Consider the following 16,363-nt stretch of genomic DNA (forward strand, 5'->3'; position numbering starts at 1 on the left):
CTATGAATTTAACCTATTTGTTGGCGCAGTCCGACAGTCTTCTCAATATGCAGCAAAACGGAATTTCAACGAACAGTGAAAGCAGTAGCGCCCCAAATAGAGTCAGCAACGTTGTGCCGGCAAAATACGACCACTGAAAGAAAACCAAGTAGTACCTAATAAACAGTACCTAGTAAATAGTACCTAATAAATAGTACCAAATAAATAATACCTTGAACATAGTACCTAGTATACATATAGTTCTAAGTAAATCGTACTAAGTAAATCGTACTTAGTAAATAATACCACCTAGTAGTAATCCCACAACAGCATGCTCACAGTAGTCTCTCTTTAATTTTCAGTACTGAAGCACGTACCCCTACACTATTTGAACCATATAAAGAGTACCTAAGAAAATATTTGAAATCATTCAAATAAAAAAACGATGTGTTGTGATGAATGCGTGTTGCATGCATTTAATTATGCAACCATTGACGTCGCTAAAGAGTTGAATAAACATCTGAGTCCATTGAAACGTGAGACACCAAGCGAAGCCAGACATGTAATATTAACAATTTTACTATGAATTTTATCGTTTAAAAACGAAGTGAGCTGAATGCTCACGAAAACACTTTGCTATTATTAACATCATCGAGGATCATCTTAAAGCCATGGGTTGTAGTTGGAAAGTGTTAATAAAAACAGAAATACTGATCAAATATGACGTTGAAAGGAGACTCCTAACACAAAGAGTCAGAGCTGAAGAGCACTAAATATCAATTAAAGTATTGTATTAACTTGAAGGCAATCAACAAAATAAGAGCACAGATAATGGGGCTTAAGGTATTAAAGGGGCTCTTAATAGTTAGGGTACTTACGATACAAAGAGTTTGCGTACATAGCAGTGTCTGTGAGCAGATATCGTGTTACTGGTCCATGCAGCAAAAGAGCGCTATATGTGAGACTTCTCAGAGCACAAATCATACTAATGTATAAAGCAGATCATGATCAACAAAATAAGGTCAATAAATAAAGGGTTACTTACAATACAAAGAGTTTGCGAACACAGAGCAGTGTCTGTGTCGAGGAGCAGATATCGTGCTACTGGGCCATGTAGCAAAAGTGCGCTGTATGTGAGACGACTAAGGGCACACGTCATACTATTGTTTAGTATGCGACGAGTTGTTGCTGCAATATAAAAAATAATATGTGTATGTACAAAAATTTTTTTGTTTTTTTAAGTTTCTGTTTAATTATAAAATCATCGTGATGTTTGATTTAATTCAGTTTCAACATTTGCAGAATTTGATACAAAAAGTTTAAGAACTTTCCTAAGATTGGGAACAATGTTTAAGTAGATTCATGCTTTAAGATAAAATGATTGTGAAAAATTAGACTTAGAAGAAATCACTTTAGAAAGGAAATTTTAAAATTAGATCATTTCAATCAATTATTTGTTTTTATTTGTGAAAACATGTTACAAAGGTTACATACATACATACATATGGTCACGTCTATATCCCTTGCGGGGTAGACAGAGCCAACGGTCTTGAAAACACTGAATGGCCACGTTCAGCTATTTAGCTTAATGATAGAATTGAGATTCAAACAATGACAGGTTGATAGCCCATCGCTTAAAAAAAGAATCCTTGGGATTCTTTTATAATAATAAAGCCTATCCCTTACTCGCCTTTTACGACACCCATGGGAAAGAGACGGAGGGTGCTATTCTTTTTTTTGTATTGGTGCCGGAAACCACACGGCACACTACTAATTTTACAACTTTATAAATTCGTTCCACAATTAATCAGTAACACCAGAACAGGACGGGTATTGTGCCGGGAACCACACGGCACGGCATCATTCCATTGACGTACTTACCTTTATACCTGGTGCCTGCTAAAAGCGCGGGCCACATCAAAGCGGCCGGCCACGTGAGGTGCAGCCACGCCGCCGCCCAGCGCGGCTGCAGCCAAGGCAGGCTCAGCGACAGCGACAGGGATGTCAGAGTCACCAGCCACAGCCAGGAACGTGCCATCTGTTGGATCGAATTCATGCGTACATACATATAAATACAACTATCAACATATACATATAACTATCAAAACACTATCAACATTTTAATTACATATACATAATACAGCTCAACGTGGCCTATCAGTCTTTTCAAGACTGTTGGCTCTGTCTACCCCGCAAGGTATTTGGACGTGACTATATGTATGTTAATAAATATACAAATACTTTAGACTGCCCAGAAGAAAAGTCAAAAGCAATGAAAAGAAGCTACTTAATAGTAAAGTGGTTAAAGATTATACGAGTATATAAACTGCACTGTTCTATAGATATCGAGTATATTTTTATTTAAAATTTTAATGATATGTGTAAAAACCTTATTACTGTAAAAACAAAATAATCATTTTGGACATCATTCAAGTAAAACTTACTAAACATTATCGAGAAAAAATCAAAGCAACATAACAATAAAACTCATATTAGGTGCGTCGGTGGTCAAATCGGTAAGGTGCCCGGTTAAATGCGTGATGCGCGGAAAGTCACAGGTTCCAATTCCACCTCGGCCGTGTACCAATGACTATTTTAGATAATATTTACATTAGTTTGAATACTAACTGATGCTCTCACATGGGGGAAAACATCGTGAGGAAACCTGCACATTCAGGCAACTGGATGTGTAACCATGATCGATCCAATACGGGTCAGTTCTTGCAAAGGTTGCGGAGGTCAGATCAGAGTCGCTTTGTGTAAAAACCTGACTCACCCAATCCAGGATCTACGGTCAAAGGCATACCCCGCGCTCCTCTCCAGAGAATAAAGAGGCAACCGGGACTAAAACTAGGAGAAAGAAGAACGAAGCTCATAATTCAATTTTAACATACATACATATGGTCACGTCTAATCCCTTGCGGGGTAGACAGAGCCAACAGTCTTGAAAAGACTGACTGGCCACGTTCAGCTATTTGGCTTTATGATAGAATTGAGATGAGATTCAAATAGTGACAGGTTGCTAGCCCATCGCCTAAAAAAGAATCCCACCTACATCTATGGGAAAAAGATGGAGTGGTCCTATTCTTTTTTGTATTGGTGCCGGGAACCACACGGCATCAATTTTAACTAACCTTAGAAACCTTAATGACACCGTCTGTCTTGTACAACGACCAGCCAGCGATGACCCCGGTGAAGTACGGGACCACTCGAGCCCAGGGCCGGTTTATGATGGTCGAGTACGCTGAGAACACTCCTGGCATACTGCATGTAGTAATATGAGAATTTCTTTTTAATCAGATCATATTTGAGGACTAAATTACACCTAAAGATACCTCTGTAATAGTTTGGACAATTTACTCGGAATTAGATGATCATTCATAAAATATTTTTGATGATTCATTATAATTATAATTTTTTATATAAGTAGAATATATCCATTTATCCATCTATTAAATCACGTCTATATCTCTTGCAGGGTAGATAGACCCAGCAGTCTTGAAAGACTCTCTCAGACTCTTCAAGAATCTCAAATCTATCATTAAGCCTAACAGCTGAACGTGGCCTGTCAGTCTTTAAAGACTGCTAACTCTGTCTTCCACGCAAGGAACATAGACATGATAAACATAGAAATGGATGAATGAATAAAAAACTAGATGAAGAAATTATACAATTGGTTCAGAGTAAAAAACCATATGAAGGAATGATGAAGAGAGAGAATGAGAATGATATGAGAATACATGAAGAAATGATCCAATATGGAAAAATTGCGGAGCTCAGAAAGGAATCATTTACTATAAAAAGCCTATCATTGACGACCCCTGGATCTATTGAGTTCAGGCGATGACGATCATCACATGTAAAAGCATGTCATTGGCGACCCCTGGACTTCCTATTGGGTTCAGGCGATGACGATCTGATGACCCACCTGTACACGTAATCCCTGTAAGCGCCGGTAACATCGGCGGCTGTGGTTGCCAACATAGCTGTCATCAGCAGCGAAGCTATTACCCTCCCCCTTCGACCGGTTCCCAGGGCACAGAGCAAAGCACCGATCACGTGTAGCTGACTTTCAGTGCTGAGGTACCAGGAGACTTGCATGCACTGGTTGTTTTTGGAAAATGTAATTTAATAAAATAAATAAATTAAAGTAAGTAAATTTTGTAATTCGTAAGAGTTTTTGTAACTCAAATGGCAAATACTAGCTGTGCCCGCGACTTCGTCCGCGTGGAATACTTATTTCAGGCTTCATTGAAAAGTACATTTTGTAATTTGTAAGAGTTTTTGTAACTCAAATGGCAAATACTAGTTGCCCCCGCGACTTCGTCCGCGTGGAGTTATTTCAGGCTTCATTGAAAAGTAAATTTTGTAATTTGAAGAGTTTGTTACTCAAATGGCAAATACTAGCTGTGCCCGCGACTTCGTCCGCGTGGAGTTATTTCAGGCATCATTGAACCACTCAAGGAGGAATAATTTTACCGGGTTTTTTTTTCACATATGGGCACAGAGCGCAGCACCGAGCACATGTAGCTGACTTTCAGTGCTGAGGTACCAGGACACTTGCATGCACTGGTTGTTATTGGAAAATGTAATTTAATAAAATAAATAAATAAAAGTAAGTAAATTTTGTAATTTGTAAGAGTTTTTGTATCTCAAATGGCAAATATACTAGCTGTGCCCGCGACTTCGTCCGCGTGGAGTTATTTCAGGCATCATTGAAGCCCTCAAGGATGAATAATTTTTCCCGTTTTTTTTTTCACATTTTCCATTATTTCTTTGCTCCTTATAGTTGCAGTGTGATGTTATATAGCCTAAAGCCTTCCTCGATAAAGGTCTATCCAACACAAAAATAATATTTAATTCGAACCAGTAGTTCCAGAGATTAGCGCTTTCAAACAAACAAACTCTTCAGCTTTATAATATTAGGTAGTATAATAGATTACTGCAATGACGACAAGATAAAAAAATCTTATTCACATTATCTGCAATATCTTATATATAAAATTCTCGTGTCACAATGTTCGTTCCCGTTCTCCGAAACGGCTTGACCGATTCTAATGAAATTTTGTGAGCATATTGAATCAGTCTGAGAATCGGCCAACATCTATATTTCATACCCCTTAGCGATAAAGGTTGTAACATTTTTTTAAATTAGAAATTACTTAAAAAATATTTATATGGCAAAACAACGTTTGCCGGAACAGCTAGTAGGTATTATGTAAAGAATGCCTGATTCCTAATATCTATCTAAGTGCACGCGCATAAAAAATCTGAAATTAAACAAAACACAGATACAGTTGAAGTTAAACATGACGATACTCACCTCCTCTCCCACGGGATAAAGGGTAGTGACGTAGAGGATGTTACGCCACCAGTAGCTGTCACAGTTGACATGGTCACCGTCCGGTGGGGTGAGAGGGGATGTGCTTAAAGACATCCGGGCTAGGACACCCGATAGGAATATCGTGTAGATGTATGATGGCAGTAATCTGGAGAGCGATTTTATGGATAACGACGATTTCTACTTGGGTTGCATGATACATACATACATACATATGGTCACGTCTATATCCCTTGCGGGGTAGACAGAGCCAACAGTCTCGAAAAGACTGAATGGCCACGTTCAGCTGTTAGGCTTAATGATAGAATTGAGATTCAAATAGTGACAGGTTGCTAGCCCATCATCGCCTAGAAAAGAATCCCAAGTTTGTAAGCCTATCCCTTAGTCGCCTTTTACGACATCCATAGGAAAGAGATTGAGTGGTCCTATTCTTTTTTTGTATTGGTGCTGGGAACCACACGGCACATATATACATATCTATATAAATAAATAAATATCCATATGTATATATATATGGACAGGGACAAATGACACAGATTGAGTTGGCCTCGAAGTAAGTTCGAAACTTGTGTTGCGAGATAGGAACGATACTATATTTTATAATAAATACTTTATTAAAATTATAATTATTAAATAGTTGATAATGATATTATTATCGTACCTGACAGCTCTGTTAGTAATGAAACAGATGTATTGCAGAATCTGTCCGAAGAATCCGCCGAAACTAACCAACTCTTCAACAGTGTAGTGACTCCGCAAGTAGAAATAGTGATGGGCGCTGAAGAGGCCGCTGAAATGAAGTCTCCGATTACAATACTAGAACGAGACTGGATAAAGCAGAATCAAGAGGGAAATCTTGAATACACAGCACTCGAAATCTTAGAAAATATAATGATAAATATAAGGACAAAAGTGGCAACAGAGTTCAAAGAAATCATTATTTGTATGAGTAAGTAATTCAATATCGAATATGAAAGAACAAAATAACATGTACAATTTTATTTTAATACTAGCTGTGTCTGCGACTTCGTCCGCGTGGAATAGTTATTTTGGGCTTCAATGAAGCCCTCAAGGATGAATAATTTTCCCCGTTTTTTTTTTCACATTTTCCATTATTTCTTTGCTCTTTATAGTTGCAGCGTGATGTTATATAGCCTAAAGAGTTCCTCGATAAATGGTCTATTTGACACAAAAACAATTTTTCAATTAGAACCAGTAGTTCCTGAGATTTGCGCGTTCAAACAAACAAACAAGCAAACAAACTCTTCAGCTTTATAATACATATTAGTATAGATTAAGAAGACAAAAATGGCAACAGAGTTCAAAGCAATTATTATTATTTGAAGTAAGTAATTTAAAATCGAACATGAAAGAACAAAATAACATATAAAATTTTATTTTAAAATTCGTTTCTCAACAACAGGCAGACCAAAAAGAAACAATGAAATTATAAGAACAGAAAGATATTACGAAAACTGATGGAGCAGTAACATATATTATGAAGTTAATTAAAGGGCCTTTCAAAAAAGATTACCTCACAAAAAACAACGTATCAAACGCCAGAGTTCCAGTCGCAAGTATATAATACATATCGTCATGATGGTGTATACTCGAAGTATTTACTGTAAATGATTTAAATGATGTCAATATTTTTTTAAAGATATCTCCTCAATCCTCAGGTTCTTTTATTCTTAGTAAATCTAAAACGTATGTGCCAATACTGATAGATATTTGGGAATTCCATGAAAGTAGATATTTTGAAATACCTACCAGAGACTGGCAAACAGACAATGCCTATTATTTAATATACATACATACATATAATCGCGTCTATATCCCTTGAGGGGTAGACAGAGCCAACAGTCTTGAAAAGACTGATAGGCCACGTTCAGCTGTTTGGCTTAGCGATAAAATTGAGATTCAAATAGTGACAGGTTGCTAGTCCATCGCCTAAAAGAAGAATCCCAAGTTTATAAGCCTATCTCTTAATCGCCTTTTACGACATCAATGGGAACGAGATGGAGAGGTCCTATTCTTTGTTTATAGGCACTAATAAAAATTTATATTATATAGTATAATACGATAGTAGAGTAGAATTTATATGATACTAGAGGCCGCCCGCGACTTCGTCCGCATGGAAACCCTATCAATCCCGCGGGAACTCTGGGATAAAAAGTAGCCTATGTGTTATTCTGGGTCTTCAGCTACCTACATACCAAATTTCATGGTAATCGGTTCAGTAGTTTTTGCGTGAAAGAGTAACAAACATCCATACAAACTTTCGCCTTTATAATAGTAGTAGGATATAAATTCTACTCGTACTATGTAATTACATGCAGTTTAAATCATTAAGGTGAATTTGATTGAAAATTTCAAAGCAGATGTTATTAATACAACTGTTAACAAAGTTGGTGTAAAGCCTCAACTTACCTGTAGAATAACTAACAATGACAGCCACATGAACAAATATAACCCAGAGGGTCGCGACAATTTTGACCAGATGCATCATGGACATATCTTTATTCGCCATGTTGGTATTGAAGATCCTCATGAGGCAATACTTGAGGGAGAAGCAGAGGAACAACCTCTTTGTCAATGAACTTCTTATTTCCTGAGTGGTGAGGCTGGCGACGGAGCTGTATTTAACTCTAGGACAAGGTGGCAGGTTGACCGCTTCTTTTGGACTTTTGCATTGTCTTCTATAATGATAATTGATTTTTATTATCAGAATATATTATCTGATAATTCGTAAGATTTTAATATACAAATAGTTGTGTGATGAGAAAACAAAATTAAAATCTCAACGACAAATTTTAAGTAATGTTGTTTCAATCAGCAGTCCAATAAGCTAGAAATTTTCTAAAATGCTGAAAGGCAATGTTGTCAGTCGCTTGCTCTTATTCTTTCTCATTAATATTTATGACTCATAGTTGGCAAAAAAACGATTGAATTTGAATTTGAATTTTGAATTTTTCGAGCACACTGAGCTTCAAATTGCGTTCAATTCAAATTTAAATTCAAAATTTTTATTAAATTTTATAGGATACTTCATATCGCTTAATAATTGTCAAATCTTTTGGTTCCACAACATTGATTGACGTCAAATGTCCTGTTCTAAAATGTACTGACTGCAAGAAATCTAGAGGTACTATTGCAAAAGGCATTTTTTTAACAAATTATACAGATTGAATTAGCCTCGAAGATAGTTCGAGACTTGTGTTACGAGATACTAACTCAACGACCCAGGCCAATCAGAAAAAGTTATTTTCTCGTCATGCCCTGGCCGGGATTCGAACCCGGGACCGCCGGTGTCACAGACAAGCGTACTACCACACGCCACAGAGACCGTCCACCATTGAAAACCACATGTCAATGATTCAATTTACCGTTATAATTTAAATGATACAAACTTACCTAACCTACCTTGTCGGCCTCTGTGGCGCAGCGGTAGTACGCTTGTCTGTGACACCGGAGGTCCCGGGTTCGAATCCCGGCCAGGGCATGATGAGAAAAGAACTTTTTCTGATTGCCCTGGGTCTTGGATGTTTATCTATATAAGTATTTATTATAAAATATAGTATCGTTGAGTTAGTATCTCGTAACACAAGTTTCGAACTTACTTCGAGGCTAACTCAATCAGTGTAATTTGTCCCGTATATATTTATATTTATTTATTTTTACCTATACTTGCCGCATCTGTCACAACTGCCCGTCACTCGCTCCGTAGACACTACGTCCAGCGTAACAGGAGGAGCCGGGTTCAAATTCACATTTTTAACACCAACCACATTTGTGTTGCCATTATTGAAATTATTTGTAAAAGACACATCACCACATCGATTGGAATCTATGCACTCATTGCTTTTTATGTCAAGAAATCTGTTTGATATGTCGGTGTTCTTGTATTTTTGCAAGTCGAACGATATGGATCTTGACGTTCTCTTGCATCTGATGATTTTTATATCTGTTATTGTAGCTACCATGGATATGAGAATTAATGAGAGTGTGATTGCTGATAAGACCATGGCTGGCAGGTCGTGATGGAAATTGTAATGGTCAGTGACCTCTCTCAGGGAAGTCATTTTGATGACTCTGGGATGGGATCGATTGGATTTCAAGTTGTCATTCAGCATGATGGAGAAGGTAAGGATTGATGTGATGTCATCACGGTCACAGCTCCGAGGCAGACATAGACCCAATGTTAGATCGAAATTCTAAAACAAGTGAAGTGTTAAAAAATTTTGCATTGGTTCTCAAATATAACACCTTTTATGCATTTGGTATTTTCTTTTTTCAAATTTACAGAGACTGCTTTTACATCCATACCCATAAATATCATCACGTCTAAATATCTTGTGGGGTAACCAAAGCCTACAGTCCTGAAAAGACTGATAGGCCACGTTCAGCTGTTTAGCTTAATGATAGAATTAAGATTCAAATAGTGACAAGCTGCTAGCCCATCGCCTAAAAGAATAATCCTAAGTTTATAAGCGTATCCCTTAGTCGCCTTTTACGAAATCCATGGGAACTATTCTTTTTTTATTGTTGCCACACGGCACTGCTGCTTTTAGCATTAAGTAACATACATAAAATTACACATCTCTCCCGGAGGGGTAGGCAGAGACTACCTCTTTCCCTTACATTAGGTAAATTTACATGTTATTAGTTTTTAGGATCAATTGAATTTAAATTAATAAATACAAAAGATATATTTATATGTATATGGGTTACCAAAACTGACCTGTACAAAGTTAGCATTGATCACGGTCATATAAATTTTGGCTACGGAGTAAGCAAGTGGGAATTTCGACCTCGTATCTTCCAAATGATGGGCTCGGTTCTCATTTGACCCAACCGCAGTCCAGTCCAATTCTGATTTAAAAAAAAAACATACATACATATAATCACGTCTATATCACTTGCGGGTTAGACAGAGCCAACAGTCTTGAAAAGAATGATAGGCCACATTTAGCTGTTTGGCTTAATAATAGAATTGAGATTCAAATAGTGAAAGGTTGCTAGCCCATCGCCTAAAAGAAGAATCCCAAGTTTATAAGCCTACCCCTTAGTAGCCTTTTACGACATCCATGGGACAGAGATGGAGTGGTCCTAATTTCCCCACGGCACCAAAAAAAACTCCATAGACCACTCAAATTTTACCTTAGGTACGTAAATAGTGCGTTAGTTTGGGAAAAATAGCGTGTAAAATACTTAAATGAAGTTTGAAGTAAAATTTTAGCTGTTTGTTAGATTTCGGAGTTAGCAAATATTATTACGACTGCAAATATTTAGGTTTGTTGTATTGGCCAAAGTCGTTATATGCAAATTGGGGGTGATTTAATTTTATTTGACGGCCGGAGGTTCCGGGTTCAAATCTCGGCCAGGGAATGATGAGAAAAGAACTGTTTCTAATTGGCCTGGGTTTTGGATGTTTATCTATATAAGTATTTATTATAAAATATAGTATCGTTGAGTTAGTATCTCGTGACACAAGTCTCGAACTTACTTCGAGGCTAACTCAATCTGTGTAATTTGTCCCGTATATATTTATTATTTATTAATTTAATTACTTTAATATAAGGAAGACTTGACAGGGAGGTAGTAATTAAATTGGTCTTAACATTACCAGGCAATTCCTTGGTCTTTGATGCTTCTTCCAAATTCCTATCCTGTAATGAAAAATCAGGTTACAAGGTTTCAAATTGAGACATTGTCTGTTTGATTTTTCTAAATTTAACCTTAAGATAATACTAATTACCTATAAAATATTTTGTTCACCTGTTGAAGCTCTAAGACTGAATCAGATTTTACTATAGCTTGCTTATAACATACCTAGATACATACATACTTAAATCACGCCTCTTTCCCGGAGGGGTAGGCAGAGACTACATCTTTCCACTTGCCACGATCACTGCATACTTCCTTCGCTTCATTCACATCTCTCTTCATGCAAGCTCGGCGGTTTCGGGTACTCTTCACCTGACCCTTTGCCAAGACGTCCTTGATTTGATCAAGATACGTCCGTCTAGGCCTTCCCACTCCGACCTTTCCCTCCACACTCTTACTTATAACGGAATACAAAATAGTACATACATATAATCACGTCTTTATCCCTGCGGGTTAGACAGAGCCAACAGTCTTAAAAGACTGATAGGCCACGTTCAGCTATTTAGCTAAATGATAGAAATCAAGTTAGCAAGCCTATCCCTTAGTCGCCTTTTACGACATCCATGGGAAAGAGATGGAGTGGCACCAATACAAAAAGAATAGGAATTCTTTTTGTATTGGTGCCGGGAACCACATGGCAAAAAAAAATAGAATGAATAAAAAAAATAGATTGACTTAAAAACAGAATATCGTCAAATATTAAAACCTGTCGATTAACAAACTGGCCTCATAAAATCGAACGCACACTGACCAGATCGAAGCATTGTCGTTTATCACCGAGCCAGAGGCCCTGTCCAGCAAATACCCCGGGTTCATATCGGCCTGAGGAATCCGCCACTGCAAACAAACATACAATAAAACTCTTTTATTATTAACTTACAGACATTTAACAATGAAATGTCTAGCTTAATGGTTTAACTAGTATCTATATCAAGGTGTACAAAACTTTTGCTCTGGATATCTATACTAATATAATAAAGCTGAAGAGTTTGTTTGTTTGAACGCACTAATCTCAGGAACTTCCGGTTCGAATTGAAAAATTATTTTTGCGTTGAATAGACCATTTATCACGGAAGGCTTTAGGCTATATAACATCACGCTGCAACTATAAGGAGCAAAGAAATAATGGGAAATGTGAAAAAACGGGGAAAATTATTCATCCTTGAGGGCTTCAATGATGCCCAAAATAAACTTTTCCACGCGGACGAAGTTGCGGACACAGCTAGTCATAAATAAGGAGCAATCAAAAAGGAAAGACTCTTAGAAGTATTATATCGATGACAAAATGTAAATCATCGCATGATGAATGGTATTTATTCGATGAAAATGAAGAGGTAAGAGGATACTTTTTATTGATTGCATGATTTAATCATTAACTGATGGATCGTCGAACTCTCAAAGAAATGGAAATGTTATGTAATGCGTGAAACAATGCAATTTATTCACACGATGCTGATTTCTTCACAAGTTGATGACAGACCTTGCTGCCGGAGTAGGTTTAACGGCTTCCTATTTCAATTGAAATCCTACTAATATTATAAATGCGAAAGTTTGTGAGTATTTTAGGATTGGATGTGTGTGTGGATGTTTGTTACTCTTTCACGCAAAAACTACTGAATCGATTACGATGAAATTTGGTATGTAGGTAGCTGAAGACCCAGAATAATATATAGGCTACTTTTATCCTGGAGTTCCTAGGATTGATTCTATGCGAACGAAGTCGCGGGCGGCCTCTGGTGTATAATATTTTACAACTTTTTTTATTTAGTACCATGGATTTCATTCTCTATAAGGAAACAATGGGTGTACTCAATTTGTAGGGTCTTAAACTGTTCTTTTACACTCGTTCGGGCTATGAACGGTATGATTACAAACTAACATTCTTTAAACCGTTTTTTCATAGAATGAAGAAGGTCCTTATTTTCTGTCGACCAATTTCAAGAGTTCACCAAACGTTGAAAACCCGTCAATGTTATGGGGTGGAATGTGTGTGAGAATGATTTGAGAATTTATATACATTTATTGCCTCAAATACCTTCAGAATCCTTAGGTTGGATAGGGGAAGGGGGCCCAAAGCGGGTACATGGTCCAAAGCAGGTCAGCACGATTGTCAATATGTTCAATGAATTATAGCAAAAGCAAAAGTGTGCGGGAACACCCGAACAAATCCCAACAAGCGTCAGTTTGGCCGAGGCGCCGGAGTCGCGTAGTTTTTGTGGGAGTGACAAAAGTTGTTTTTCGGAGATTTTGTTAAAAAATATCAAGGTATGTGAACTCGAATTATTCTATTGTGGCTTGAATAGTCTTTTTGTAAGTTTGCATGTGTTTTTGTTCATGAATTTAGCTTTGAATTCCTAATAAACTGTTTCATTATCGATTAAGGCTTTCAGGTTATGTTGTCGAACATTTAAAACGTGTTTTTAGGCAAAGAGGGTAGGGGTAAAACGGGTACCTGATTTGCCCCTACCCGTTTTGCCCTATATTTAATAATATAAATTATTACTTTTATTTCCTTTCCAGATGGTTCAGAAATACAAAAGAAAAACTCAACAGGCATCGTGGGATGTTACAACCATGAAGCTAGCAATGGAAGAGGCAGGAAAAACATCAGTCAGGAATGCTGCTAAAAGATATGGTATTAATTTGTCAACTCTACAAAGACATATTAAAAAAGGTTCTGCGGAAAAAAGTCTTGGCCGATTTCGTTGCGTTTTTACAGAAGAACAAGAAACAGAATTAATTGAATATTTATTTCACATGGACAACTTGTTTTATGGCCTGAACAAACAAGAATTTTGCCGTCTGGCTTTCGAGTATGCAACAGCCAATAATATACCTCATCCATTCAAACAAAATACTGCAGGAGATGATTGGTACAAAAGTTTTAGAATCAGACATCCTGAAGTTACATTGAGACAACCCGAACCGACCTCAGTAGCTCGTGCCCGAGGATTTAATAGGCCACAGGTGGAAAGATTCTTCAATCTCCTAGAAGAGCAGATTGACAAACACAAAGTAGATGCTACGAGAATTTATAATGTTGACGAAACGGGCATCCAAACAACCAGCAACAAGCCTCCAAAAGTTCTCTCAAAAACAGGCAAAAAGCAAGTAGGAGTCATATCTAGTGTCGAAAGAGGAAAATTGACAACAATCGTATGCTGTTGCAATGCAGCTGGCGGTTTTATACCACCGTTTATGATATTTGGACGAAAACGCATGCAGGAACGACTGTTGGATGGATCACCACCAGGCACTGAAGCCGTTTGTACTGATAATGGATGGATTTCTGGTCCAACTTTCTTGGATTGGCTGCGACATTTCGTGGCAATGACAAGACCAACTCAAGAAAAGAAAGTTATTCTTATATTGGACAATCATTCCTCACACAAATATTTGCCAGCTCTGGATTATGCTTCAAAAAACCACGTGATAGTTTACTGCTAACGTTAAATATGTCAAAGATTTGCATTAGACAAAAGAGAACCAAAGTTAAGTTGTCAGGTTTGATTGTAAAATTGTCAGGTATGCGCACGATATGAGTTACCTTTTTGATTTGCTGCCAAAGTTTCCTAGAATAAGATATTATTTTCGCATACTCGCTTTGCCCAGACAGCATACCTGCTTTGGGCACTGCCTACGGGCAAAGCGGGTAAAACTATACATTCACTTGATTTTGATATAACTTGAAAAATACTTATAAGATGCATACTTTTTGTTTTTATAAATTAAGTTTAATAAATACTTTTCGTAAATGTTTAATTAAAAGGAACCTAATAGTTAAAATTGCATTTTTATTATATAGTTTACTTTAAGTGACCTGCTTTGGGCCCTTCTCCCCTACCTACTAGATAAGTCATGACAGATAAATATTTCTTTAACTATAGTTGATTGGTATAACGGACTTGCGAAGAAATCTCGTGAACATGTTCAAACTAATAATTAAACGCACCTAACAAAATAATTACTTATTTGAGAAAATATTATAATTTGTGCCAACACGGTCACGGTCCGACAAACTTTATTTGATAATCAGAACTCAGCGAGTTTTCTTACCGTTAGATAATTATCTATAAGTATACTTTGGGTGTCGGTCATAAACAAGTTAGGGTAATTGAAGTTACTTACCTAATTCCATATTATACACTAATACATAATATTCCTATATATTATAATTTTTAAGGAGAAAATTCATTTGTTTTTATAATTTTTTTCTTTGTTTGTTTCCAGTTTCCAGTAGTTTCTTCCTACTAAATCTTGGATAAAGTTCAAGGATGGTTCTAGATAACTACTAGGTAGGTATTTACTTAATTACACACTTACCCATGTATGCCCAGAGATGTCCTCTCGCAAAATCTTCATAAAACACCGCTGAATCGTTAAAACAATCATTACTTAAAGTTAAATGAACGCCATTTCGTATTTTAGGCCACACGGTGGATAAAAAAGTCGGATCGTATAAACTGAACATGTTTTCAAAAACATCTCCACGAGCACGCACATTTTTATCAGTTTTGGCGCGGCTTTCCTTTTTCGAATTTCGGCGCGACGGAAACCGTGTACATTCGGCCAGTATTATTAAAAACAATAATATAAAACACACTTTTTTAAACATCTTAACATAATTTGGTGGTCAGTTTTATTTGAAAAATGTGTTTCTTTCTTTTTTTTACCGGTCGATGCGTTCGTGCGTACGCTACGCTAGCCAGTCACACACTTCAATAATTATAAAACTGATTGGATCATGAGATGTTCGGTTGCAAATGAAAGTGAAACTGCTTGGGTAGCACTGAACGTTATAGTACCTACATAATTACAGTAAGTAGTACTTGCTTCCATACTGATACTGGTATTGTAGTGAAGAAGAAAAATAAGAGTGTGCAAATTGCGTCTATTCTCGCGCAGATAGTAAAAGTTCATCAAAGGGAAGGCTTCCACATTAGCGATTCCGCTTTTAGGCGATATGGGCAAGCAACAGAGATGCCAACTCTACAGGAATAATGAAAATTATTTTTTTACAATTTTAATTTAATTATAACGATCACCTACAATTCAGAGTTATATTGTAAATAGATTTGTATTTTAACTAGACTTAATTTTATTATATTTTGCACAAATACCGATAAAACCTTCAGTAGTAACTTAGGCTACATTTTTCTTAAAATTTCCACAAAAACTAAGCCCCGCGTAATACAAAGATAAGTTAACTTGATAAGTTTAAGAAAGCGAGTTTTTTGTTATAGTTATCGATAATTTGAACACTCATTGTCGAGTTTCCGTGGTGTAGCGGTTATCACATCTGCCTAACACGCAGAAGGCCCCCGGTTCGATCCCGGGCGGAAACAATTATTTTTTTAACTAAATATACTTTTTTTT

The 16,363-nt window shown here is 36.8% G+C and overlaps 1 protein-coding gene and 1 non-coding gene across 2 annotated transcripts; one reads left to right on the forward strand and one right to left on the reverse strand.

The window, feature by feature from the left end:
• Window positions 1-13: 13 nt before the first annotated feature.
• On the reverse strand, window positions 14-15,602 carry LOC106132902 (uncharacterized). Its single transcript, XM_060954685.1, has 14 exons — window positions 15,311-15,602; window positions 11,739-11,824; window positions 10,947-10,989; window positions 10,062-10,192; window positions 9,002-9,534; window positions 7,751-8,019; window positions 6,855-6,942; window positions 5,982-6,110; window positions 5,303-5,468; window positions 3,908-4,083; window positions 3,114-3,243; window positions 1,861-2,017; window positions 1,025-1,167; window positions 14-133 (listed from the first exon to the last, which is right to left on the reverse strand). Exons 1-14 carry the CDS (start codon window positions 15,600-15,602, stop codon window positions 14-16), a joined length of 2,463 nt encoding a protein of 820 aa, XP_060810668.1.
• Window positions 15,603-16,259: 657 nt separating this feature from the next.
• Window positions 16,260-16,332, forward strand: Trnav-aac (transfer RNA valine (anticodon AAC)). The gene has a single exon. It is a non-coding gene; the product is annotated as a tRNA-Val (tRNA).
• The last annotated feature ends 31 nt before the right edge of the window (window positions 16,333-16,363 follow it).

The sequence above is a fragment of the Amyelois transitella genome, chromosome 4 (assembly GCF_032362555.1).
Source record: "Amyelois transitella isolate CPQ chromosome 4, ilAmyTran1.1, whole genome shotgun sequence".
Taxonomy (NCBI): domain Eukaryota; kingdom Metazoa; phylum Arthropoda; class Insecta; order Lepidoptera; family Pyralidae; genus Amyelois; species Amyelois transitella.

Coding starts and splice junctions, on each gene's coding strand:
- LOC106132902 (XM_060954685.1), bottom strand. CDS start 15,602: ATGTTTAAAAAAGTGTGTTTTATATTATTGTTTTTAATAATACTGGCC. Junction 11,825..15,310: donor ACATCTCTGGGCATACATGG/GTAAGTGTGTAA, acceptor GTTTGTTTGCAG/TGGCGGATTCCTCAGGCCGA. Junction 10,990..11,738: donor AACGACAATGCTTCGATCTG/GTCAGTGTGCGT, acceptor TTTTCATTACAG/GATAGGAATTTGGAAGAAGC.